General features: G+C 63.4%; 1 protein-coding gene across 6 annotated transcripts; it reads left to right on the top strand.

Moving 5' to 3' along the window:
- The first annotated feature begins 1,374 nt into the window (after nucleotides 1-1,374).
- On the top strand, nucleotides 1,375-25,229 carry UBE2E1 (ubiquitin conjugating enzyme E2 E1). 6 transcript variants are annotated; one of them, XM_056800343.1, is made up of 7 exons: nucleotides 1,375-1,479; nucleotides 4,284-4,523; nucleotides 5,215-5,306; nucleotides 10,118-10,168; nucleotides 21,809-21,941; nucleotides 23,682-23,829; nucleotides 24,386-25,229. In XM_056800343.1, exons 1-7 carry the CDS (start codon nucleotides 1,474-1,476, stop codon nucleotides 24,481-24,483), a joined length of 768 nt encoding a protein of 255 aa, XP_056656321.1. In that variant the 5' UTR covers nucleotides 1,375-1,473; the 3' UTR covers nucleotides 24,484-25,229. The 6 variants fall into 6 exon arrangements, 5 of the variants coding, with proteins under 5 accessions (XP_056656321.1, XP_056656322.1, XP_056656320.1 ...); XM_056800344.1 differs by lacking the exon at nucleotides 4,284-4,523 and having other exon boundaries at nucleotides 1,459-1,479; XM_056800342.1 differs by lacking the exon at nucleotides 1,375-1,479 and having other exon boundaries at nucleotides 4,253-4,523; nucleotides 5,117-5,306.
- Nucleotides 25,230-25,671: the final 442 nt, after the last annotated feature.

Genomic DNA, 25,671 nt, shown 5'->3' on the forward strand with positions numbered 1-25,671 from the left:
GGGGCAGTGAGCTTCTCAAGTGTATTTCTTACTGTATATAACAGTCCTCCAGTCATCTCTGACTCCCACTTAATTATCTTACATACTAATTTAATCATCGTGAGTTTGGGCAAGCCCCTTACCCTCCAGGGCCTCAGTTTCTACATCTGTAAAATGAGTTGACTAGACTAGTTGGCCTCCAGTTCCAGATCCCTTCCAGTTCTTTCTACAATTCTCTGATTTCTCCTAAATAATTGGGAAGAATGCCTCTGGTAGGACGAATGTCCAAGAGGGCAGCACAGAGAGGTGGCTGTCTCTATCACTAGAAAGAAGACCCATACGGTCGAGCTGCGTTCTTTTCAAAGCTGAGAAATTCACATCTGTTGGTATCCAGGTGACAAGCTCAGGGGAATCTTTTTGATCATAATGATGGGCTTTTATAGTGTCCTGTAAGGTTTCCCAAAGAATATTTCTCAAAATAGCCCCACATAGGCTTGATATTATTACCTCCATTTTACAAGAGGAAATTGAGACTCGAAGATAAGTGATTTCACCACCAGCTGTAGAACAAGGATTCAAACCCATGAATCTTGACCCTAAGTCCAACCCAGGATACCTTTCTTCAAAACACTTGATTATTCCAAAGCGAACTGAAATAAAAGCCCTCTATTTCTAAAAAAAATCAAGTTATGGAATAGCAAAGTAGATAAGTAGATAATTGAATGAAAGACTATGCAATTAAATAACCAAACAATCAATCAAAGGAATGATTCGATCCATTAATCCCTGGAATCTGGCTTCTAAAAAATAGTTGGTTCATTTGCTCAAGGCCTTTTTTTGGTTTGATATATGAGTTATAATACAGATTACCCAACAAGTCAATTTCACAGGCTTCTGGGCTTGAATTTGAACTCACAATCACTATCCAACGAATAATAATAAATAATAAATATTTTAATAAAAAAGGAATTCTAAATATTAAATAGATTAACAACTTAAAACCACATCTGAAGTGGACAAAATACACCAACCCTGGAGTCACGGGGCCTGCGTACAAAGCTGCCTTTTGACATTACTTTCAAGTGATCTTGAGCCAATCACTTGACTTTGCTAGTTTTCCACCTGTAAAATGAGGGGCTGGAACTAGAGAGCCTCTGAGGTCCTTCAAAGGCCCCCTTTCCCGGCTGGTGTCGGGGACTAGGAATCGCCGCTCCAGGCCTCCAGAATCTCCCTCCTTTCTTTCTCAGCGCAGCTCCTCCAGAATCCTCTCTTCCTAGGAAGAGGGTGACCGAGAGAACCTCCTAAGGGCTCTGCCGTTTGTTGATGTCATTGAGGACCTCCTATTCTTAGGGTGGAATGTTATATTCTCCCCGGACAGTGGGGATAGAGCATCATGTACCCAGGGGCACGCAGGAAGAGAGCCTAAAAGCGGTGTCGGGCGAATGGAAGGCGGGCAAGGGGAGAGATTCCTTGGACTTTAGGACCCCCAATCTGATGATGGTAAGAGAGGGAGATCCTGGAACACGCTGGGCCGTGCGAAAGCTCCGGGGAGAGGGTCCCTCTGGGGGAGGGAGAAGGAGGGGGAAAGGGCCTCTGGAGTGCAGGTAGGTGGGGAGGAGATGGGGCTTTGTTCTTGGTGACCCTGCTGCGCTGGGGGCCTGGGGGGGGCCTGCGGAGACTGCCTAGCCCGGAGCACTTCAGGTGCTTGGGGGGAGCCCGTGAGGAGGCACACTTTTAGTGGGGCGGGCTTGGAGGATGGGCTCTTTTTCCAGATCCCGTGAGTTTGGGGTTTCCTCCAGGATTCTTCTTTATCCAATGCCATAAGCTATTCTGAAAGGGTCCTCCAGCGGGATCAGTGGGACGAGAAGTCGCAGAGGCCTTGGGAGTGGGGGGAGAATTTAACCAGCCTTCGGCTTTCAGATCCCCGCCGGCCTCCCCCTAGGGTCTCCTGGGCTGTGGCGCGTTTCTAGTCTCCCTAGGCCAACCCTAGAGGCACGAGCAGTCATTGGGGAGGAGGGCCCGACAATCATGAGCAGCCTCTTCTGGAGGGGGCCTGGGCACCAGGACCGAGGAGGAGGAACACTGGGGGATGGAAGGCTAAGGGCAGAGGGAAGCCGGGGATTTGAGGAGCAATCCGTAAGGAAGCGAGAGAGGCTGGAGCCAGACTGGGAGGGCTTCCGTGCCAAACTCTGCCTGATCTGTTCTGGAACCTGATGGGTGGCACGGGGGAAGGATGGAGGCTGCTGCGGGAGGCCTTAGAGGCTAAGATGAAGATGTGGTCCCGGATGCGGTGCAGGGAGGAGCCTGGGGACCAGAAGGGCTGTGTCCTCCCCAGGCACAGGGGGTACAGGAGGAGAGGGGCCTGAAGGGACCGAGGCCTTGTTTGGGACATGTCGATTATGAAAGGTCGACGGAATCACCCCCAGAAGGGTCCAGCCAACAGGCGGAAATACTGGATTGGAACTCAGGAATCCCCGGGATAACGACATAACATCCCTGAGGGGAGAGGAAAGAAGAGGAGACCCACGACCTGGCGGGGGGGGGGGGGGGGGGGGGGGGTTGGGGTTCTCCGGGCCCCCGGGATGTTGAGGTAGTCCTGCCAAGGAGGACCACACAGGAGGAAGAAAACCCCAAAGCCCAGGGGGAGACAGACGTCCACACTTCCCAGAAGCTCTGGAGGGCTCAGGAACAAGTGAGGATGAAGAACAGCCACCGGCTCCCGGAGAACCCTGAAAAAGGCAAGCCAAGGGTCCTGTGGGACCAGAAGGCGCTGAGAAGGGAGCTGGAGGTGGGAAAGAAGCCCAGAGGCAGACTCGGGCCTCCACGGAGCCCAAGGGCCCTCCAATGGCCATGCCCATCGGGGCCCCCTCCCTGGAGCAGTGGCATCCCACCGAGTAGAAAGAGGTGCCTAAAGCACCCAGAAGAATGTCTGCTGCTCTCCCACCGACGCAGAGAACCACAGTATGACCTGTTTTATCCTCTTTTATTTTATCCTATTCAATATTGCCATTTTAGGCTGATCTGGCCACACTGGGGAGTGCCACAGGCCTCCGGACTGTTTGCCGCTGGCTTGGGGTTAAGTGCCTGGCCTGGGGCACAGGGGAGTGTTTGAATGCGGGTCTCCAAGGCCAATGTCGGTCTGTTAGCCTCAGCCTCTTTGTAAAGTGACCGGACACGGGACTTAGTCCCCCATCCAAGCCGCGATCCTCCTCTCCGCGAATGGGATCCTGGTCTTTTGAAAGCCTCCACAAGCATGGCTGCATCGTGGGGAAGCTCAGGACAGCCTCCACAGGCCCCCAGACCTCGAGGAGCAGGCCGGCCGCAGGGAGGGGTCTCTCCCAGGACCGGACACCTTGCAGTCTCCGCTGAAGCAGTGCCTGCAGCCCGGCCCTGGGCTTGACCTCCTGGAGGTCCCTGCCAGGGGCCCGGAAAGGGCCGGATGGAGGCCGGGCGGGGCTTTCCTTTGGGTCCGTCCCAGGCCATCCCCTGCGGTCCCCTGGGGCGAGGACGCAGCCTGGTCCTGGCCCGGGGTCTGCCGCGGAGCTGCATGTCCCGAAGATGGCCGGTGCTGGCTAACCGGAGCCCCGGTTGCCATGGGAAATGATGGCCCGTCCAAGGCGATCACTTAGTGGCCCCCGCTGGAGGCGTCCCCCATTGTCCTCAGAGCGTGGCCTCGACGGGCCCAGGGTCCCCCGAGACCCCACGATGCTCGGCTAGATGCCTCCCAAAGGCTCCCTGCTTGTTGTCAACAGAGCCCGCGGGGGGAGGGGGCGAGGGGACGGCTCTCCACCCCGATGGCGACGACCATTTACTTCCACCGCACTCGGTCCGGCCAAACTGTCACTCAAGAACTTTCTGCCCAATTCCCTTCCCAACCGACCAACCCTCCCAAGGAATAGGGCGCTGGGCGCCCTCCATGCCAGCCTCCGTCCTGTGGGTCCCCAGTGGTCGTCGGCCAGCCCCTCGTAGCCTGTGTCTGACCATGGCCTGTGGCTCTCCCTGTGGTCCCCGTCTGTCAGTCAGTCTGTCCATCCCCGCACACACGCCGGCGCTGGGGTCACTCGGGGCTCCCGGGAAGCCCCCCAGGGCTCGCTCCTGGGGCTGCGGACAGCCGTGGGTAGCAGCCGCGGGGGCCCAGCCGCTTGGGCCCGAGGTGGCCCCTGGGGCTGTGGCCGCTGCCCCTCCCCTCCCCTCCCGGAGGCGCTCGGCGGGGGGCGGGGGGCTCGGCCGCGCGGGGCCGCGCGCGCGTGAGTGTGAGTGCGCGCGCGGAGTGTGGCCGAGGGAAGCCATTGCCTGGTTAATAGTTGCTGTTGCAGCACTTCCGCTTCTCTCCGGCGAGGGAGAGACACGAGTGGCCAGGCCCAGCCGCCGCCGCAGCCCCGGCGGCCCCAGCGGCGGCAGCAGCAGCAGCAGCGGCGGCGGGAGGAGGAGCGGCGGCGGCGGGAGGAGCAGCAGCAGCAGCCTCGGCGGCGGCAGCGGCAGCGGCGCAGGCGGCCCAGGCGGCGGCCCCGGCCCCGAGGAGCCAGACACAAAGAGCGAGCGAGGTACGGGACCGGGGAGACCCCCCTCCCCCACGCCGCGGCCCCCCGGGCTGCCCGGCTCGGCCTGGGCAGGGGCGCGGGGCATTGTCGCCCGGCCGAGAGCCGGGCGCTCGTCCATCCTTGCCGTGCTGCGGGCACATTGTGCTTGCTCTCCTGCGGGGCCGTGATCCCCCATAGCCCTACCCCCCCGACTTTGGGGGGGTGGGGGCGTAGTTTGTGGGGTTCCGAGGACAGCCAGCCCGGCGGCTCTTTCCCCTCCCCCACCCCAGGCACTGTGCCGCCCCCCCCTCCAAACTCCGCTCTCCCCATGCGGGCTGTTTCCGTGTTCGGTGACCCCCCCCCTTCCCCTCCATCCCCTTCTCCGCCATCCCCCTCCCCCCAGCTGCCCACCCGCCGCCTCCTGCCTGCCGGGCGAGGCATTTAAAGCCTCCTCTTTGCCTGGACGTGACGGCTGGGGGCTGGGGGCTGGGGGCCTAAGGAGGGAGAACTTCCCGAGAAGAGGGGTGCAGGCGGGGCCCCCTGGACGAGCCCGCTCGGGGGGGCAGGCTCCCGGGCCGTACTCACTGGATGGTTTGTCTTTTCTCTGTCTCCCGCAGGGATTGTTGGTGGGGTGGGGGTGGGGGGGTTCGCTATGTCGGATGACGATTCGAGAGCCAGCACCAGTTCCACTTCATCCTCATCTTCCAACCAACAGACCGAGAAAGAGAGCCACAGCACCCCCAAGAAGAAGGAGAGCAAAGTCAGCATGAGCAAGAACTCCAAACTCCTGTCCACCAGCGCCAAGAGGTGGGTGCCGGACCCTGCCCCCGACACAGGCCTGGCCCTGGCCCCCCTTCTCCCCCTCCCCCCAGGCCAGCCGCTGTCGCCCCCCTGAGCCCCCCCTTCCCCCCCAGGCTTCTCACTGTCGACCCCTCCCCCAGGTCTGGCCCTGTTTTCCCTCCTGACCCCCTTCACCTGCTCAGGCTTCCTGGGCCTCCTCGGTGACCCCCCTTGGAGCAGCCGGAGGGGGGAGGGGGGAGAAGGGGCCCCGGGAGAGATGCCCTGCCAGCCCTCTGCCCAGAGGGGACAATGTGACCCTCCTTCCCCTTCACCTGTTGCATGGAAGTATTGGGGACTCTTGCTGTGTCCCCACATCCTGTGAGCAGAGGAGGCCTGGGATCCCCCAAGGAGGGCCTCCCCAAGTGGGAGAAGGGGGTGGAGATGAGCTGTCAAGAAGGAAACTCCCCCCAAGGGGTGTTCTGGGCTCCCCACATTTCAGGGAAGTCCTTTCCACACTTCCCCCCAGTCCTGCCTTCTGCTCCGAAGGGCTGTTTCTGCCGCTGCTCTGTGTGGTTCTCGGTCCTGCAGCTCCCCCTGGCTTGCTCCTTCTCCCCTCTTTCACTCTCCTGCGGGCCTGGGCTGCGCTCGTAGTCCAGGCGCTCCGGGAGGGGGGGGGCAGGCAGACAGGGGTGAGCCCCCCCGGACCGCCAGGAGGGCAGGGCTGGGGGAGGCTGCGCTCCTGGGAGAAAATGAGAGAGGAGGCGGCCGGGGTGGGTTCTCTAATAAATGAGGAAGGAGGCGGTTGGCTGGAGAAGCCATTCTTCAGGGGTGCCTCAGCGGCGGGCAGCCATGGGACCCCAACACTAGGCTGCTCCCTCTGGTTTCTCCCCTGGGAGGAGGGTCCAGAGAGGGGGTGGGCCAGCCCCAAGCCTAGAGCTGTGGCCCTCCCCGGGGAGCCTCTGCCGCCACCTCCTCATTTTGTCCTGGGCCGGGGCTGGCTCAGGGTCAGAGCTGTGGGCCTTTCCTTGGGGGGGGGACAAAGCGGGGGAGGAAAGGGAGGTGCCAGGGCCCGGCATGGGGGGTTCCTGGATTCTGGGAGATGGAGCTCTGGCCACCAGGCAGGGTCCGAGGCAGAGGGCCCAGGGTTGCCCGAACTGTCTCAGGAGGGGGAGGCGTCCGGCACATCCCAAGAGGAAAGAGGGGCCTGGGGGTGCCCGGCTCTTCCTCAAGGCCCAGCTTGTCGGGCGGCCCAGGGGCGTTGGGGGGAGTCTGGAGAGGCCGAGGAGCAACAGCGACTGCTGTTTGGTCTTCAAAGCAACAGCTGTCTAGGCTGCGCCTGGGGGGAAGCCAATAAGTATCTCTGAGAGCTGCCGGCTATGGGCAGACACCATCAGCTCCCGGAAAGGGGGGCGCCGGGAGGGACCCCCAGACCAGCGGGCCTCTTCAGGACTTTCTGAGGCTGTCAGCAATGGGAGGCCGCCCCAAATTCCAGCCTCCCCTTTTCTTTTCCAGGGGGAAGCACGGCTGAGGAAGAGAAGGGGGGGTCGGGCCTGGGTCTGCCTTTGGGGCAGGTCACTTTGTTGAAAGGGTTCTCGGGGAGGAGGGTGGCCGGCGGTCAGGAAAGGTGGGAGGTTAGCCCAGGAAGCAGGACGTGCCGAGGGCTCGGGGACATCACCAAACCGGCCGTCCTCTCGTTCTCCAGGATGGGGCTCACTTTTTTCAAGCCTTCCCGTCTGTCTTGGAGTCAGTCCTGTGTATTGGTTCCAAGGCGGGATGCGCCCAGGGTCACCCAGCCAGGGAGTGTCTGAGGCCACATTTGAACCCAGGACCTCTCCGAGCCACCCAGCTGCCCCCCCCCATGAAATCCCTGTCTCTGGGCTCAGTTTCCCCATCTGTAAATGGGTCCCCAGCTTGGTCCGGGAGGGGGGCTCTCTGTGAAGGGAAGGTGGCCCGTGCCGGTAAGCCCGGTCCTGAGTGGAGCTTTCTGTTCCCGTTGCTTATGTAACAGTCTGGTTAGCCAGCAGACAAAGGAAGCGACCAATAGAAAGGAAGGGCTCCGGGTTTGGATTGGGGTATTTGCTCGGGAAGGCCAGTAGGAAGAAACTCCAGCGACTCAGTTTCCTCCTCCGCAAAGGAGGCCCAGAGAACTGGGGTGCCTGGCGGGGGGCCGCCCCGGCCGCTGTCTCTGGACAGGACGTTTCAGCAGAGCCCCCTATTGGACCCGCCGCTCGGACCCTGGCTGGAGAAAGGGCTTTGAGGCACTGTGGGGGGAGGCCTGGCGAGGAGACCCCGGTGTCACCTTGGACGACCCTCCCAAGCCCCCCTCGCCAACCCCCCCCCCATGTCCCTCCTAGCCCGAGGCTGGGCTCCCTGGAGGCCAGGAGGCTGGGCACCAGCCTTCTCTGAGACCCCTGCAGCCCTCAGCCTGGTCAGAGGAGGGACCACGAGGCCTGGGGCTGAGGAAGGAGGGGAGGACCCCCCCCAGGCCCCTGGGCGTGTGCATGACCCCTTCTCTGGGGGGGCGAGGGCGGGGCGGGGCCCCTCCGCTGGGGGGGAGAGGGGCCCCGCCCAACTTCTCTTCCTTCCAGAGAGGGCGCGGGCGCGCGCCGGGGGCGGGGCTGGCCGGAGGAGGAGGGGCGCGCAGCCCGTGTGACCGCGGGGCGGCTCGGGCTCCGGCTCGGGCTCAAGCTCGGGGTCGGGGTCGGGGTCGGGGTCGGGCCGGCGCTGCCGCCGCCGCCGCCTCCGCTGGATGAGGCCGCCGCCGCCGCCGCCGCTCCTACCCGTGCTGTGGGGCCCCCGGGCCCGCGGCCGCCCACGCCCGCCCCTCCGCCTCCACGTCGGGGGTCACCCCCGCCCCCGCCTCGGCCAGCCCGCGCCATGGCCGGCAGGTCAGTGTATACCACCCCCCCTCGGCCCCCCAGCCCCGGCCCAGCCGCCGCCATGATGGCGTCCGGCCCCGGGACACCCCCCCCCCCGCCGGCTTCCCCCCCCCTTCACTCCCCACCGGCCTTCCCCCCACCCCCCAGTCAATGTCAGCGCGTGTCAGTGTCAGCTGGCTCGGGAGGGGGTGGGGGCTGGGGCAGACCTTGCGGCCGTACATTCCAACCCCCCCCCCCCCACCGTGTGATTGACCCCGAGAGGGGAACCGCGGGTGCGATGGGGGGGGGGGAGCGGGTCTAGGTGTTCCCCTGCCCTGTCTGTATCTTTGTATGTGTTCGGGCTGTCACCACGTGAGGGTCTTGGGGCAGGGGAAGTCCAGGGAGCACTCCTTCTGCTGGTGAAGAGACTGGGGTTCTGACAGGACCCGCAGCCGGGACTGGTGCTCTTGGGAGTTGGAACGTGGGCGGGGGCGCAGTGTGGGGCCACGTAGAGACAGGAGCGTTTGTGTCGGGCTGGTAGGCCTTGTGGGGGGGACAGCCTGACCCCCCTCCTTCCTCTGCCCCCCAACCCTGTTCTCGGGTTCAGGGAGGAAACAACAGAAAAGGGGAGGGGATTACAAGCCATTCCTCTGAGAGGAGGGAAGGGCTCTTGGGGTGTTGGGGGCAGGAGCTGGGGCTGCTTCTCTGGTTCAGTCATTGTCCCAAGGTGACGCCTGGGGGAGGGGGGGCTCCCTCGTGTTCTCTCAGGGGAGGCTGAGCTCTTATTTTACAGTTGGGAAAAGTGAGGCAGACAGCAGAAGACGTGCCCAGGGTTATCCCTGGAAGTATCTGAAGCTGAATTTGAACTCAGATCTTCTTTCCTCCAGGCGGGGGGGGGGGGGGGGGGCCAGGGGGGCGCGGACAGAATGGAGGTCTTTATAAGAGCCTGGGTCCCCTCTGGCCCTGTTTTAGTATTAAATAGGAGTCCTGGAGCAGAAGAGCTGCCAGGGGCTAGGCGGTTAGGTGACTCGCCCAGGGTCCCCCAGCCTGGCCCTCCGCCTCCAGGAGGCCTCGCTGTCCACTGAGCCACCAGCTCCTCCCAGATCAGCGGGCAGAGCCAGCCAGGACCTTTGCAGCCCGTCCAGCAGCCTTGACGGAGCCACGGAGAGGAGGCTTGGGGGGCGGGGGCTGTGTCAGGAGGGGCCAGGCCGGGCCCTGCTCCTCCTCTCTCATCTCTGCGCCTCCGCGCACCCAGGGACTCCCCGCCTGGGGCCTTGGGGTGGTCTTTTAGGCTCCCCACTATGAAGGGAAGTTCGGGGGGCGGTGAGGGAGGGGGGCACAGCCGGGGTCTGGGCCTATCAGACATCCAGAATTCCGAGGACCAGCGAGGCGAGGTGGGAGAGCCCTGAAGCGTGACCCAGCGGGCGCCTGCCGAGGCTGACGTTTGGGGCTCGCGGGCCTTTTTCCTGGAGAAGATGTGAATATGAAGGGGGCTGCTCTGTTGGGCCTAGCGGGGACAGCGAGCCGCTCTCGTGGGGAGCGTCTGTAAAGGGGGCTCTGTGGGGTTCAGGATGTGCCTCCCCTGCCAGGGGGACAAGAAGAGGTGGATTGGATAGCCCAGGGTGGTGAGGGAGAGCCTCCTGCCCGGGGCCTGCGCGTCTGTCTATGTCTGTGTGTGTGTGTGTGTGTCTGTGCGTGTGTCTGTGTGTGTGTGTGTGTGTCTGTGCGTGTGTCTGTGTGTGTCTGTGCGTGTGTCCGTCTGTCTGTGCCCGTGTGTCTGTGCGTGTGTCCATCTTGTCTGCACCTGTGTGTCTGCATGTGTGTGTGTGTGTCTGTGTAACTGTCTGTCTATGTCTGGTGCATGTGTCTGTGTGTCTCTGTGTGTCTGCCTGTGTCCGTGTCTGTGTGTGTCTGTGTGTGTGTTGCCGCGGCCTTCGCCGCACACTGACCCCCTTTTCTTTCTCTCGCCCTCCGGCTTAGGATTCAGAAGGAACTGGCCGACATCACGTTAGACCCACCTCCCAACTGCAGGTCAGTGTGTCCCCTCCCCTGACTCCCTGACCCCGCGCCAGCCCACAGGTCCAGGCTCTGGGCTGTGGATGTGAGTTCGAATCTGTGTTTCGTTCCTGTCAGTTCCTGCCAGGGGTTGTAGCCGCTGGGGAGGCCCCCATGCGAGGTTCAGGGTCTTTCCCTTCTTTTTTAACATTCTGACTGAGGGAAGCGATTGTCTTCATGAAAGATTTTGTTTGGAATTGTTTTAGCCATTCTGGGGAGGCTGCCTCCACCTCGTGGCCTCGGGCATCTTGGGGGGGCCTCACTGGGGATCGAAGGCACAACGGTGCCCCCAACAGGATGGTGGGGTGTGCGGCCGGGGGTCTGCGGAGGGAGACGTCACTGGGGTTTAAAGGCCGCCCCCTGGCCAGCGGCCGGCCTCCTGCTGCGGGTGCCCCGCCGCACTCACCAGCCCCCTGCCGAGCTCCCCTCCGTGCTGGGGCGCTTTTCCTGGCCGTGGGCCGGTGCCGAGGACCCAGTGGCTGGAGCAGCGCGGTCTGGGTCCGGGTCGAGGCCCTGTTTCTTCTCAGAAGACGGACTTTGTGTTTCGAGCAGCTCGGGGCCTCCCTCCTCCCGGCTTCCTCCGGGGCCTCTGGTTTTGGGGCCCTGAGCTCAGCTGTGGGGCTCAAGATCTGCCAGCGTCCCCCGGGGGCAGGAAGTGTCTGAGGCCCATCTGAACCCAGGACCCCCGGGCTCTCCGCCTGGGCCGCCACACCGAAGGGCCGGGGGACAGCCGGGTCTAGACACGGGAGGTCCCTGTTTGGACGCCCGCAGAGCGCGTCCAGCCTCGGAGGTGTTGGTGGACTTCAGTGTGAGGAGGCCGCCTGCCCGAGAGGGTCCGGGGCGGCTCTGCCCGAGCGTAGACGGGCCGGACCCTTTGGCGCTTGTCCCTGAAACGTGCCCGAAGCGCCCTTGAGAGATGCCCAGAGCCGGAATGGTCGAAGGGCTTCCCCAACTAGCACCGCTGTCTGAAGGAGGAGCAGCAGCCTTGAATGCCGCAGCGGGGGCCCCACCCAAGGCTCCACTCACTGTCTGGGGAGGCGTCTTCAGAGAGCCTCCTGCCGGGCGCTCCTCCTGCGGAGGAGCCTTCCAGGCTTTGTCACACCGTCGCCATCTGCTGGCAGAAGGGCTCCCTGCACTCTTGTCCAGGAGGGGGACGTCCCAGGCTTTGCTGAGCGCCCCAAGTAAGATGCGTGATCCCCCAAATCGTGCTGGTGTAAATGCTGAAGAGAAACGCGGCAGCAAGCTTCCGGATGAGGCCGAGACCTCCGCGTCGGGCTGTGCCGGAGCACGGCGCGGGCCTCCTGCATTGGGCCCAGCCGCAGGGCCGCCACCTGCCGGCTGGCCGGTTATCTTCCGCAGGCGCGGCCCCGGGAGGCCCACCGGGGAGCCCCCTCGGGATACGGCCGCCCAGAAGAGTCTCGGGCGCGGGAGAAGAGGACGGGCGCTCTGGCCACTCGCGCCAGGGGCTTCTTCAGCGTCCGCCCTTGCAGAGCCCTTGGGCGTTGATTAGCCAGTGTGGACGTTCGGCCCACCGTTCGCTCTTCCCCTCGTGTTTGGCCTTCTGGCCAGTGGCTGCTCCCTCTCATGACAGGGTACATCGGGCCGTCCCACCCTCCGCCGGTTGGTGAGAAAAGGGAGCGAGTGGCCTTCCACTGGTGGGATTCTGAGCACTGGGGACGGCGGGGAAGGCCCCGAGCCCCGACTCCCCCTGGCAGGTGGCCACACGTTGTGACGATGTTCCTCCGGAGCCCCCGTCCGCCGGGCCCTCCCTCCCAGTCAGAACAGAAGCTGCTTTTCCCTTTTGTTCAGTCTTCCCGAGTGCCCGTTGAGCTCTCTGGACACGGAAGCTGCTCGGGCCTTTCCCTAGTCCATCCCCAGCCCTTCTGGGCCTCAAGGAGTCGGGGGCGCCGGGTCTGCTCGGCCCGGGGACTCCCTCTGGCCGCACCTGAGAGCGGGCCGGCCCGGGCTCCCCAGCACCGGTGAGAGGGGGCGGGGGGCCTCCTGCCTGCCCTCCTGGCCAGGAGCTCCAGGGGGATCCCTCCCCAGAAGACCCTTTACTCTGGCTGGGAAGTCCCACACATCCCCGCATTGGACTGGAAGGTAGCAGGGGAGTCCCGGCCTGCCGGATGTTCTCTCATCTTCAGTGCAGGCGGCGCCCTCCTCCTCCCTTTGGGGTGCTTCTCCCAGCCCACAGGGGGCTTCTTGCTGGCCCCCACAAAGGACCTATCTTGGTCCTTGTTTCCTTAACCCAAAAAATGGCGAAGGAAATCGGGCTTCCTATGGCAGGAGGCAAGCCCGGTCCCTGCAGAGCTTTCTAGAACAAGGGAGAGTCAAGGGGTTCTGGATGCAGATTCTCTGTGATGGCCTCGGGGCAGATGGCCTCCACCGGGGGCTGGACAGAGGCTCGGGGCCCTTCCCACCCAGGACCTGCCCTGTTTCTCCACGAGTTCTTGTGCCGTCGGCAACCTCCGAGCGCCTTGGAGAGCCCCGTGGATTTCCTCTGGGTTCCCATCCCCCCAGATTTTCCCCAGCGAATCTCCATTACGGGATCAGCAATCCAAACAGAATTCGAGATATCGCCACAAGAAGGCAGGCCGGCCCAGTGAGAAAGGCCGGGGGGCGCTGGAGGGGCTCCCAAGAGGACCGCAGGACTGGGGTTTCCAGGCCGGGGAACCTTCCGACCACGAGGCTCTCCCAGGAAGGCAAACAATTGAGACCCGCTTGCAAAGGGAAAGAGATTAAAGCGGAAAGAAAGGGCACGTCTCCGAGCGGTCCTCTCGGGCTTTAGGCCAAAGCGAGGCCCGGTGACTGCCCAGATGGCTCAGGACAGAAGCCTTCAAACAAGCAAAGGTTCTCTCAGAAGCTGCCGGATGTCCGATGGATCACACTGGAAAACCTCCGTGAAAACACAGGAACGTCCTGGTAGAGGAGCATCCGGGGGTCCTCGAAGGGCCCAACAGAGCCAAGGGAGGGCCCAGGATCAGGATCTGGGGGAGGCTCTTGGGTTTCTGTGCCCCCCCCCCCGTTATTCATCTGGGGGGCAAAACAGGTGCCCCCACGCTTAGGGGTGCTGCTAGAAAGCGAGCCCAGAGGCGCCGGGGGCCTCCCAAGGGAAGGTCCTCTGCTGCGTTAGGCGCCCGCCACCAGCACAGCCATGTGGGGCAGGCCGGCCTCAGCCCTAGCGGAGCCGCCGTCCTCACGGAATCTCCCCTGGCCGGCCCGAGAGGAAGCCGGATGGAGCGGCCAGTGTGGGCAGTAGGCGAGGTTTGGAAGAGGGCTGCGCCGGGCTCGCTTGCTGAAGCCCGTCCTTGCGCAGGCTGCCGCCGCCACAGCCAATCCAGGCTCGTCCACAAATGCTCCCGTCTGTGCCTCGCTCGGCTGGACGGTTGCGGTGGCTGCGAGCCCGGCCCGCCAAGGGTGTGGGGCCTCCAGAAGGAGGTTTCCATCCTCAGAGGGGACCCGGCTCTGGAGAGCCGTGCCACTCGCCCCCCTTTGTCATCCTTCCTCCCAGACTGCTTTCTTCGCATCCTTTGAGGCTCGCTGCACAGCTTCCCCCCGCCCCCGCCCTGCTCCCCTGGTCCTCGGAGGCCCGACCGGGCCTGGGGGCTGGCATGGCAGGGAGCCTCGGTGGGGTCGCTTTTCCCGGCTCGGGGCCTGCTGCTGCCTTCTGAAGACCCCCGAGTCCTGGCAGCGGGGCCCGAGGCTGAATGGTGTGACGGTCAGAAGAAGCGAGCGTCTCCTGCTCCCGGGGAGCGGCCAGATACCCCGGAGCATCGGGCCTGGCCCAGAGCCAAGCAGGGAAGTGAGCTCCGGGCTCCGCGCCGGCCCTCGTAGTGCCTGAGGCCCCCCAGGCCCAGCCGGACGCTTCCTTTGGTCTCCCTGTTCTCGTCCAGCCCACCCCAGGCAGCATCGAGGGGAGCCATTGAGGCGATTTGGCTCAGGCAGTGCCTTGCTCAAAGGGCACGAAGCTGGCCTTAGAAATGGATTCCTTAGGCCGGCCTTCGGGCCTCGCGCCCCGGCCCGAGCCGTCGCTGTCGGTGAGGGCTTGGAGATGCGTGTTTCGGGTCCTCGTTAAGTCTGCCGTGCAAAATGGCACCCGAAGCCTCCTGTGTGAAGGAGCCCCGGGTGCTCTCGTGCCAGACGCGGGCCCTTTGGGGCACGCTACGGGGCGAGCATTCAGCTCCAGGGAACTCCGTAGGCAGGAGTGGCAGCACAGGAGCAAGCGTTGGGGAAGAGGAGATTGCTGGGCGTGAGAGAAATTCTAGAAGTTTGGGGCGATGAAAGTTAGAAGAAAAAGGTCCGGAACCAGAGGCCCCGTCTGGAAATGGCCGCCCGCCTCCTCCTCCGGAAGCCTTGACGGAGGCCCTGCTTTGGGCTTCCGAGGGGAAGCATCCTGGCCGCCTCCTTTCTTATGTGTGGAGCCCCCGGCCGGGCCAGGCCAAGTTCTGCCTCCGCCCTTCTGCCCACGGACTCTACCACCGGTCTGGGGTGTCGGGAAATTGTTGAGAAAAGGCCCTTTGTTTGTGGGAGAGGACGCAGCCCTGGTGGGGAGTGACGAGGTCCCCAGAAGACATGGGGTGGGGGGGCTCCCGCCTCCTGGGGAGCGGGACGGCCAGTATCCCAGGGCCCCGCGAGGCCTGAGAAATGCTCGGCCCGGGCCAGGTGGCCATGCTGAGGTGACCGGACCTTCCTTCCGGAGCTCTGCATCACCTGCTTTGTCCTGGTGGACGCGGGCTTCTGAGAGCCGGCTTGAGGGAGGAGGAGGAGCCCCTCAGGCACCCCAGCAGAGGTAGGCCTGGAGGGGGCAGGCCTGACCTGGCTCAGCCCAGCTGGGGTGACAGCGTTTGAAGGGGCTGGGGGCTCTACACCCTTTAGGGGTCTCAGGCAGGACGGGGGGATTAGAGGTGATGGGGGCAGGTTTGGGGGTGTAGAGGTAGAGCTGGGGTGGGAAGAGATCGGAGGGGGATGGGCAGTGTCTGTGGGTTCCCCAAGAGCCTTGTTTGTGCCTGCGTCGGGCATCCAGCCCGTCCTCCTGGTCTCGGCCCCTTGGCTCTGCCCAGTTCCCTCCTTTCTCTGGTTCTGGTCGGGTGGCTGGAGAGCTGACCCTGTGACCAGGCCTGTGGGGCTCCCCAGGCCTGGGATACAGAAAGCCTCTGGGGCTGCAGGTTTGTATTCCGGTCCGGCCTGGGCTCCTGGGGCTTGGGGGAGGCCCACCCCGACATCCCCATTTTGTGTCACTGACTGGCCCCCGCCCCGCGTCTGAGCCGGCTCCAGCCAGGGCTGCTTCTCGGGTCCGGCCTCGGGGCGCTTCCCGGACCCTGGGCTGCCCCAGAGGCCCAGAGCCCGTCCTGACCCCTGGACTTTGCAGCTCCTCCTCGTCATCGGCACAAGAAGTGTTTAACGACTGATTCCAGCTATCGCAGGGACGCCGTGTTGGAAGCTCTCGAATGGGGAATTTCGGTGTCCTCAGTCCCTAATTGTGTTTCTGACAGTGACCGAGAAGAGGGACCCCAGCCTGGGGCTCGGACCCTGGACGCCGACGCCTCCTCATTAAGCCCTCTCGGCCCCCTGTGGGGGTCAGACCTCGCCGAGCCCCTCTTTCCCCAGAGCCCCCCTTCTCTTGGCTTCACACCCCGTTCTCTCATACGTCGCCTCATCTCTGCAGGCGCATGCTGTGGCCTCTGCTTGATGCTTTCCCAATAGACACCCCAATAACTGCCACAGGCAACCCCTACACCTTGGGGTCTGGTCATCTTCACGGGCCTTCTGGATGTCCCAAGCTGGCCGCTGCTCCCGCTCAGCCTGTTCTCCCCCAAACCCACCCATCATCCGACTTCCCTGTTTTTGTCCCAGCAACAGCCACCCTCCTGGTCACCCGGGCCGTCCGTCCAGCCGTCTTCCCCCTCTTCTCGTTCTCCTGCACCCCCCCCCCCCCCACTCCCTGCTCTCTCCAGCATCCTGGCCTTTCTTTGGTTCAGAGCCTCATCCCCCGTGCCAAACTCTCCAAACAGCCTTGTCCTCAGTTTCCCCGAAGTGACTGCAGTCTCTGTCCTCCATAACTGGCCCCAGGGGAGTGTCCAGTATCCCCCCCCCCCATCCCCATTGGGTGGCCCCTCTGCTTGGGCCTCCCCAAGCCTGACCTCTGGTAGGGGAGCCCATGGGAAGGGGCCAGCAGGCTCCCCCAGCACCCCCTGTTGAGCAGCAGCAGCCCCCCATTTCCAGGGTTCTCTGAAAGACATCTGCGGGGCTCAGCCCAGGGAGACACAGGCTCTGCCTGGTAGAACTCCTGCTCTGTCCTTTGGGGTGAAGGGGGAGGAGCCACCTGGAGGCTGGACTGTGTCCGTCTATCTGTCCCCTTCACTCTCCCTGCTGACTACGCCCTGCTTTTTCAGTTTCTTTTTGTCGCTGCAAAACGGCCGCTGAGTCCAGACGGTGAATGTGACGGGGGCGCTCACGGCCTAACGGGTCTGGGGCAGCCTTTGGGGGCTCCGGCCCACGGGGCACCCTCTGCCGCCCCGGGCTCTTCTCAGCCGGCCCGAGGGCCAGAACTGCCCCGTCCCGGGCCTCCGTTGGGTCCGGTGACCATGTCGATGGCCAAGAAGGCCTCGGCCGGACGGGGAACCTCTCTGTGCCGGGCCCGTGTGTCTGGCAACCTCTGACCCCGGGGTGTCCCTGTGGGGGGAGGTGGGGAGACTGGGGGTGCCACACTCAGCCTGGGACTGGGGGAGCCCTGGTGGGACGGAATCTGTGAGACCCCTTCCGTATCTAAAATTGGAGAATTTGTAGGTTTTCTAAAGCCAAGCCAGTCAGTTGGGCTCTGAAGGCCTCGTCCTGATGGACTTTTCCTGCGTCTCCCCCAAAACCGATGGAAGGGCCCTGCTGGGGGGGGGGGGGGATGGCAGGGAGGAGCAGCCATTGGGAAGGACACGACAGAGCCCCGCCCCATGGCCTGTATGGGGTGCGGCTCACGGCCCCCCACCAGGGGCAGAAAGGCCTTGGGGACCCCTCCCTGGCAGACCCGGGCCTTGTCCTCCCCCTGCCCCCACCAGACCTGGGGCTCTGCTTGGTAGGAGCGATGGAGCCAACTCTCCCGCCCTTGAGGAGGCCGTGTGTGATGGGGAGGAAACGTGTGGCCATTACAAAAGTGAAGGTGGCTGAGGAGGCACAGAGGAATGGTCAGGGGGCAGCCATGCCTGGCAGTAGAATGCCAAGGTACAGAGAGTCCGAGGGGGAACCAGAGAGCCTGAGAAGGCCCGAGGAGGCCCAAGGAGGTACCAGAGAACCTGAGGGGGCCCAAGGAGGTACCAGAGAGCCCGAGGAGGAACCAGAGAGCCTGAGAAGGCCCGAGGAGGCCCAAGGAGGTACCAGAGAGCCTGAGGAGGAACCAGAGAGCCTGAGAAGGCCCAAGGAGGTACCAGAGAGCCCGAGGAGGAACCAGAGAGCCTGAGAAGGCCCAAGGAGGTACCAGAGAGCCCGAGGAGGCTCAAGGAGGTTCCAGAGAGCCTGAGGAGGCCCAAGGAGGTACCAGAGAGCCTGAGGGGGCCCAAGGAGGTACCAGAGAACCTGAGGGGGCCCAAGGAGGTACCAGAGAGCCTGAGGGGGGTCCAAGGAGGTACCAGAGAGCCCAAGGAGGCCCAAGGAGGTACCAGAGAGCCTGAGGGGGGTCCAAGGAGGTACCAGAGAGCCCAAGGAGGCCCAAGGAGGTTCCAGAGAGCCTGAGGAGGAACCAGAGAGCCTGAGAAGGCCCAAGGAGGTACCAGAGAGCCTGAGGAGGCCCAAGGAGGTACCAGAGAGCCCGAAGAGGAACCAGAGAGCCTGAGAAGGCCCGAGGAGGCCCAAGGAGGTACCAGAGAGCCCGAGGAGGAACCAGAGAGCCTGAGAAGGCCCAAGGAGGTACCAGAGAGCCTGAGGAGGCCCAAGGAGGTACCAGAGAGCCCGAAGAGGAACCAGAGAGCCTGAGAAGGCCCGAGGAGGCCCAAGGAGGTACCAGAGAACCTGAGGGGGCCCAAGGAGGTACCAGAGAGCCCGAGGAGGAACCAGAGAGCCTGAGAAGGCCCGAGGAGGCCCAAGGAGGTACCAGAGAGCCTGAGGGGGGTCCAAGGAGGTACCAGAGAGCCCAAGGAGGCCCAAGGAGGTTCCAGAGAGCCTGAGGAGGCCCAAGGAGGTACCAGAGAGCCCGAGAAGGCCCAAGCAGCTTCATGCTCCAGTAAGTGAGGGAGAGAGCAAAGTGGAAGAAGGCTGGACACTTCAGGAAAGTGCTGGGCCACAAGGAGCACTTGATGATTCTGGACCTGGCAGCTCCCAGGGCCCACAGCCCAAAAGAACCACGTTTTAGCATCATCTTAGACCCTTTAAGTCTTTTGCCTCAGCTTTAAAATGGGGGATGGGTCCACAACAGCATCCAGCTCCCAGGCCTGTGGTGAGGATCAAAGGAGAAGGGAGAGTGTAGACGTGGCCCAGAGCCATGACTTCTAGAGCAGGGGAATAAGGAGGCTGAGAAGGGACTGGAATAGGGAGATGGGGCCGCAGAGGGCTGAGAGCTGGTGCTGGGGTCCCGGCTTCCCAGGATGCTGGGACCAGGCCCTGTTGGACCCTTGGTGGACCTCCCAACTGCCCACGGCCAATTGGAGCTCTTCAGGTGCTTGTGCACTGTCTGTGCCCCCCCCATTGGTCAGGCCCCTCTCCCAGTGCCCATTGGAGGTTGTCGGGCCCTGGTTCTCTTGGAGTGTCCGAGCGGGTGAGGCGCGGGCTATCCCGGGAGCCTTGGTGGGGTAAGACGTGCCTGTGCGGTCTCGGAGCGCCCTCGTCCGTCAGCCGGGTCCTTCCTCTCCCTGCGGGGCTTGGTGGCATCCCTTCCTTCCTGTTCCTAGTTCAGCCCCAGGTAGCCCCGGGGCCCACCTGTCAGCTGCCACCACCTCCAGGAACCTGCCCAAAATCGCCTGGAGCCGGCGAAGGGATGCCCGCCTGCACCCCCACACTGGAGGGAGCCCCCCTTTGCCGGTCCTGGGGGGAGGGTTGACAGCGCTCTTGGGCCTACTGGGAGGAGGGCCTCACCGTGGGGGGCCCAGACTGGGTGTGGGCCCGTGTCCTTGGGGGGATGGCCCATGGCCGGAGGTGCTGGGGCAGCCTACGTGGGGAGGCCTCCATGGCCGCCGCCGTGCTCGGGGCCCTCTTCCTGGCTCTGGAGAGGTTGGCAGAGAGCTCCGTCCAGGAGGCCCCACCCCATGTCCGCCATTCGCTTCAGGGGGGAGCCCGAGCCCCCCCAGGCCCTGCCCCGTCCTCTTTAGCCAGTGATGCTGTGGTGGTCGCCGTGTCCTAACTGGCAGCTAGCCAGGCCGAGACGCGCTCCCCAGCCAGTCTTGGCTATTGTGAGCGCTCTGGAGGGTGTCGGAAAACGGGAATCGCCCTCTTACCCGGGACCCCCATTTCTCTTGGTTTGGGGCGTCTCCCGGGAAGGGACCTCCCTGCTCGGCTCTGGGAGCGCGTCAGCCCGGCTCCAAGCGGTCGTGATGGTGGGCGACTGCCCGAAACCAAAGGGCAGGTTTCTCGATCCTCCTGGAGCCCGCCGGACGGAGCCTTGCACGGAACTTCTCCGGCGCTCTTGGGGCACACTTGGAGCAGGCTGCCGGAAGGGGGGCACCCTGGGGGGAGCCCCAAATAATAGCTTGAAGAGGTCGGGGGTCCCGGCTTGACCCGGAGCTCTGGGTGAGCGGCCGGGGGGAGCCTGGGCGGGCCCGGCTGGAGCGCCCTTCTTGGTGCCGCAGCATAAGGCGGGCCTTCCAGAGACTGGGCCACGGCCTGCAGGGAAGGAAGAGCCTCGGCTTGTGTCCCTGGACCCACACTTGGCCGCTGCTGCTTCTGTCCGGCCAGGACCAGCGGAACCAAACAGAATCCCCAGTGGGTTCGTGCTGTGAGCACTTTGTCCCGGGTGGGTTGTGAGGAGCCTCTCAGCGGACGGGGGAACCCTTCAGCCGCCCTTGGAGCCGGGGGAGCAGGATGGCCGCCCAGAGGGTCCCGTGCAGCCCGGGAGCCTTGGAGCAGGTCAGCCCCTGCTCTCCTGGATCAGGGTCCGAGCAGAAAGGCCCGAGACCCCCGCACAGACGTGTTGGACCTGCCCGGGGTCCTGGGAAAGGCCCCTCCCGCGGCGGGCACTGACCAGTTCTCTTCTCGTCCACAATCGCAAGTTTGAAAAATGGCTCCTACTTGTGGGGTCTGATTTCTTGGTTCCCAGTTAAATCCTAGATCCCAGCAGCCTCGGCCTTCCCAGCCCCTTCTTGGGCTCCCTCCCAGCAGCTTTGGGAGAAGAGGCCGGCCTCCTTCATGGTGTGGAGGCCGGGAGGATGGGGGAGGCGCTGCCCTCCACAGCCTGGCCCTAACCCTATCCAGGGACAGTGAAAACGTGGGGAGCAGAGGGGCCCCTGCAGCCCCCCCAAAGGCCTTGCTTCCTCTAGTCTTTGTTTTATTGGGCTGGGAGCCAAACTCCAATAGCCCGGCTCCCTGCAGGCGGCCTGTGGACTTGGAAAACCTCAAATTGGCTTATTCTGTTGTCCTTTTGTTCTGTGTTAGCCGCGTTGTGGGCTGCCCCCCCCAAGGGGACGGAGGGCTCCATCCGGAGTCTGGCTAGGCCCTGGGGGAGACAAAGAATAGACCCCCAAATCCAGGTTTGAAGGGGGAAAAGGAGACCCCCAAACCAGATGGAGAGAGCATCGGACGTGGCTGTGTCTGCCTCCCAGTGGAGGCTTCAGAAAGGGAGCCGCATCCTCTGGGGGAGCAGGGGCGCTCGGAGGCCGCGTTGCCCAGCGGAAACGGGGGCTCTTGGAGCGAAAGGCACCCCTAAAGTATCCTGAGCTCCAGAGGCCCAGAGAGGTGGCGCAGGCTGGAGCGCCTGGTGGTCTCCCGCCCAGCAGGTGTTTGTCCCCAGAAGCTCTGACGGGAGGGACCCCAGAGCCCACATCTGCCCCTTCTCTGCTCAGGGCCCAGCAGAGGAAGACCCCCGGCCCCGGGCTTCCGAGGTTCTCCTCTGGAGGAGAGGCCTGCGGAGAGCCTGCGCCAGCCTTAGGCAGGAGCCGGGATGCGGGGCGCTCTGCCGGCCCCCTCGCCCCAGGGACTCCTCCTGGCTAGAACAAAATGCCTTTTAAATGGAACATTAGAAAAAGAAGCTGCCCAAGACCCCCCCCATCTCAAACGCAGGGAATAGCACCCCTCTTGGAAGGGGCTTGGGGTGTTCCGAGGGACAGGAGTGACGTCCGAGCCCCAAGCTAGTGCCAGGGACACCTGGGGCAGCCGTCTGAGTAACGGGGGTCCTGGGGCTCTTCTGGGCCTCTCCCGTCCCCGTGGGCTCTCGTCCTGCCCTTCTGGGGGGTCTGGAAGACCGTCCATGGGGACGTGCCAGAGCCAAAGGGGGGCTGGCGGTGCTCCCAGAAAGGAAAGAAAGCTGGCCGGACGCGTCTCCCCCTCGTCCCTGGCAGCCTCTGCCCGCCACGCCGCGCTGGCTTTGCCACCCCTTCCTTCTCTGAGGCCGGAGGATTGTGGTTGAGCCGGGCTGGGGGGGGGGGGTTGGGGGCTGTGCCGGCCGCCCTCCGATCACCCCCCACCTTGTCTGTGCTTCCTCCGCAGTGCCGGGCCCAAAGGCGACAACATCTACGAATGGAGGTCGACGATTCTGGGGCCTCCGGGCTCCGTCTATGAGGGCGGCGTGTTCTTCCTCGACATCACCTTTACGCCAGAGTATCCCTTCAAGCCCCCCAAGGTAAGGGCTCAGGCAGCCGCTCGGCAGTCCTCCTCCTCCAGGGCTCCCTCCGAGATGGCTCCCTGCGCTGCCTCTGCCCCACGCCGGTGGCCGAACAAATCTCTTTTGCTTCTAAACGGGGCTCGCGGCCTTTGTTCTGAGGTGACCGCTGCCCTCCCTAGCGGAAAAGGTGCCTCGGACTGACCCCCCACACCCACCCCCCCAGAGGAGCCCCTTTAGTGAGGGGCTTTTGCCGTTTTAGCTCAGCTCCCGTGTTTGGGGAAGCCATGCTGGGGAGGCTGGGGAGGTCTCCAGCCCTGAGCATCCTGCAGGGAGAGGCCGGCCACTGGGCGGGTGTCAGAGCATCGAGACGGAGTGGGGGGGCCGTGGAGGAGATCCCGGCCTGGCGGGGTGCGCCGGGGGCTCCCCTCGGAGAGGGCTCCGGGCAGTGGCCTCAGGCCTCCGCCTGCGGCCTGCAGATCTGAAAGTCCACGCCTAGAATCCTCCAGGGGTTGTTTATAGTGTGTGAAAGGTAACTTGAAGGAAAAAGGGAGCGAGGGGAGAGCAGGGCAGGCCAGGTCCACTTAGAAACAATCCCGGAACGAAGGGAAAAGGATTCTGGGAGGAGCCTGTGAGGGAGAGCCCAGAGCCTGCGAGCAGCCCCAAAGGAGGGCCACCCCAGGCGCTCAGGGGCAGCGAGGGCCCTCGGACGGACAAGAGACTCGCACCGTGAGCCCGAGGAGCGGATCTGGGAGAGATGGGGGCTGCCCAGTGACGGCCAGAGGCTGGGCCAGAGCTGGGGTTTGAGCCTCGGCCCCATGACCCATGCAGCTTCTTCTCCAGCCTCCCATTGGGCCATCACCCTGCTCCCAGCCTCCCACGGCTGCCTGGCCTCAACCCCTTGCCCAGAACCCAGACCCGAGGGCTCAAAGCACTCGCTGCCCAAAAGGGGCCTTCCCTGCCTGCCCCCAGACTGCCCAGACACCAGTGACTGCTCTGGATTGCACGGCCTTTTCCCATCCTCGCCCTTCTTAACCTCTGGGGCTGGAGAGCAGCCTCAGACATGACTGCGTGACCCTGGGCAAGTCACTTCACGTCTCCTTGCCTCCGTTTCCTCCTCTGTAAAATGGAAATCCCAAGAGCTTCTCCCTCCCCCAGTGGTGAGTAAGGCCTCTGGGAGCTGTGGAAGAGATGCCCGTTTCCTGCCCTCCCTGGCTCTCCACTCGGGGTCCCTCCGCCAGGCATTCTGAGCCCAGCGTCTTGGGGGCCCCACAGGGCTGCTTCTTGCCCTCTGGGCCCGCGGCCCGGTTCTGACATCCCTCCGGGCCGCCACACGGGGGAGGGACCGATGCCATTGAAGGGCCTCGTGCCTGCCGAGGGCTCGGGCCCGCAGCCCTGCTGCCGTCAGACGCTCCTCGCTGGCAGCCGCTTTCCTAAGTGAGCCGTCCCAGAGAGAGCCAGGAAGCACCCCCCCCCCCCCCCGCCCGTCTGTGCCGGACATGGCAGGAGGCCTTTGGCTGGGGAGAGGCTGGGCCTCCCGAGTTATCTGCTGGGCCGCGCAGACACCGGCCCGGCCTCTCCCTGTGTCTTCCGCCCGAGCCCAGGCTTTGGCTGTCTGGAGGAATGTCATGTCGCCGACCAACACCAGAGGTCAGCAGAGAGCCGCGCCGGAGCCTCGGCCCGCTCTGCGCCTCTGCAGGCCGCCCGAGCTGCGAGCTGCGGGCCGCGGGGAGGCCGCCTCAGGGCTCCTTGTCTCCGCAGGTGACGTTCCGGACGCGGATCTACCACTGTAACATCAACAGCCAGGGCGTGATCTGCCTGGACATCCTGAAGGACAACTGGAGCCCGGCCCTCACCATCTCCAAAGTGCTGCTCTCCATCTGCTCCCTGCTCACCGACTGCAACCCTGGTAAGGCCTTGGCGGGCTCCCTCTGCGCCCTCCCGCCCCTGCCAGTGCGGCCGGGTGTGGCGCCTCCTCCCTTGCCCTGTGCTGGCTTTGAGCTGCGCTTTTTGCCGTCTCGGTTTGGCCAGACCAACAGAACTGCCTATAAAGGCTCTGCTTTCCCCGAGGGGTGGCGGCCCGGCTCCGGGGCCTCCCGGGACGTCCCGACTTCCGGTGCGTCCAGGAAGGGCGGGGAGCGGCCCCTTGGGAGCCCGCCAGCTCCACCCGAGCCGGACTCCTGGGCGGCGAACACGGCTGGGGGGTTGTTTCTGGGTTTGAGCCCTAGAATCCGGACGGGGTCTCGGCGCCCAGGCACTCGGCCGGGTCAGGACCTCGCCTCCAGGCCTGCGTTCTGGCCCCTGAGCCCAGGAGCTCGGCCGAAGCCCGTTTTAAGGAGGGCAGGAGCAGAAGGGAACCAGCGCCCATTCGTGCCAGGACGGTGCCAGGCGCTTCCCAGAGGCGGAGCCTTTGGCTCTGCCATCTGCCAGCCTCCTCGCTAACCCTCCCTGTGCTTGCCTTGCAGCGGACCCCCTGGTGGGCAGCATCGCCACTCAGTACATGACCAACAGAGCGGAACACGACAGAATGGCCCGGCAGTGGACCAAGAGATACGCGACCTAGACGGGCGGGGCCTCCGCGGACGGACGGACGTTCTCTGTCTGGGACGGAAAGAGCTGCTGATGATTTTGAAGGGGTGGGGGGCGGGCGGGGCTGGAGAAGAGGAGGGTATTTCTATAACAGATTTTATTCAGTCTTTTATTTCTTCCTAAGATTTTGTTGTTGTCACTTAAGGTATCTTGCTACAGTAGACAGTTAGAATTGGGGGTAGCATCTCGAAGACTGTCCATAGCTGCGCCATCTTAGCTCAGATAGAGTGCGGAGTGCACGCTTAGACGTTGGGGTTCTGTTGCTTGCGATGTGTAAAGATGAACACAAACAGCTTCCTTTGTACAGGTGCGCACGCCATGTAGGGCCCGTCCTTCCGCGACTGCCTTTTTTCCTTCCTTTTCTTTCTTTTTTTGTAAAAAGATGTTGGTTTTCCCCCGAGAGGGAACGTTGCTATTTAACAATTCCTGTTTAGAGAGCGTCATCTCATGGTATAGACTATGGACGAGGGGAGCCCTGGCGCCATCGAGGCCATGAGTCGTGACCCTATTTTATTTTGTAGCCGATCTGCGTTCGTGTGAGGAGAGGAGAGGTGGGCACCGGGCTTGGAGAAACCTGTAGTGAAATACCTTAAGCTGTTTAACTGTAAGGCGTGGACTAGGAGTCACTCGGTGGATTGGTTGGTTCTATGTTGTGGGCTACTTGAGTCTGCATTTGTTACTGTGCTAATAAAAAGCTATTAAAAAAGGCTACACCCTCGGGCCGAGGAACTCGGGCTCTTTCTTGGGGGGGAGGGGGCCGCTCCTCACAGACACATCTGAGGCTTCCACTCCGCTGTTCCGTAGAGTTCCACAGGACTTTTCGCCTCCCCAAACACGTGACCGCAGGATGCGGACGTTAATCTGTATTTGGCCTTTGGATCCCAAAGGATTCCCTCACCCCCTCCCACCTTCCGTCCAAAATACAGTTGTAGTGCAAAAGTTAAAAATATTTTTTGAATCTTAATTTTACTCTTTACTCGTGAAATCTGCCTCATCTGCCCTAATTGGGCCTCCTCTCCCCTCCCCCCTTCATTAATTTCTCCAGTCGCCCAGCACCCACCCTCCCGGGTGAACACGGGGAGAGAGGGGAGCCCCAGGGCCAAACCAGCCTGGGTCTTCACTGCGATACGTGCGATTGTTGCCGGACGCTTTTTAGGGAATT

The sequence above is a fragment of the Monodelphis domestica genome, chromosome 5 (genome assembly GCF_027887165.1).
Source record: "Monodelphis domestica isolate mMonDom1 chromosome 5, mMonDom1.pri, whole genome shotgun sequence".
NCBI lineage: Eukaryota > Metazoa > Chordata > Mammalia > Didelphimorphia > Didelphidae > Monodelphis > Monodelphis domestica.

Coding starts and splice junctions, on each gene's coding strand:
- UBE2E1 (XM_056800343.1), top strand. Junction 5,307..10,117: donor CTGTCCACCAGCGCCAAGAG/GTGGGTGCCGGA, acceptor CCTCCGGCTTAG/GATTCAGAAGGAACTGGCCG. Junction 23,830..24,385: donor GCTCACCGACTGCAACCCTG/GTAAGGCCTTGG, acceptor CTTGCCTTGCAG/CGGACCCCCTGGTGGGCAGC.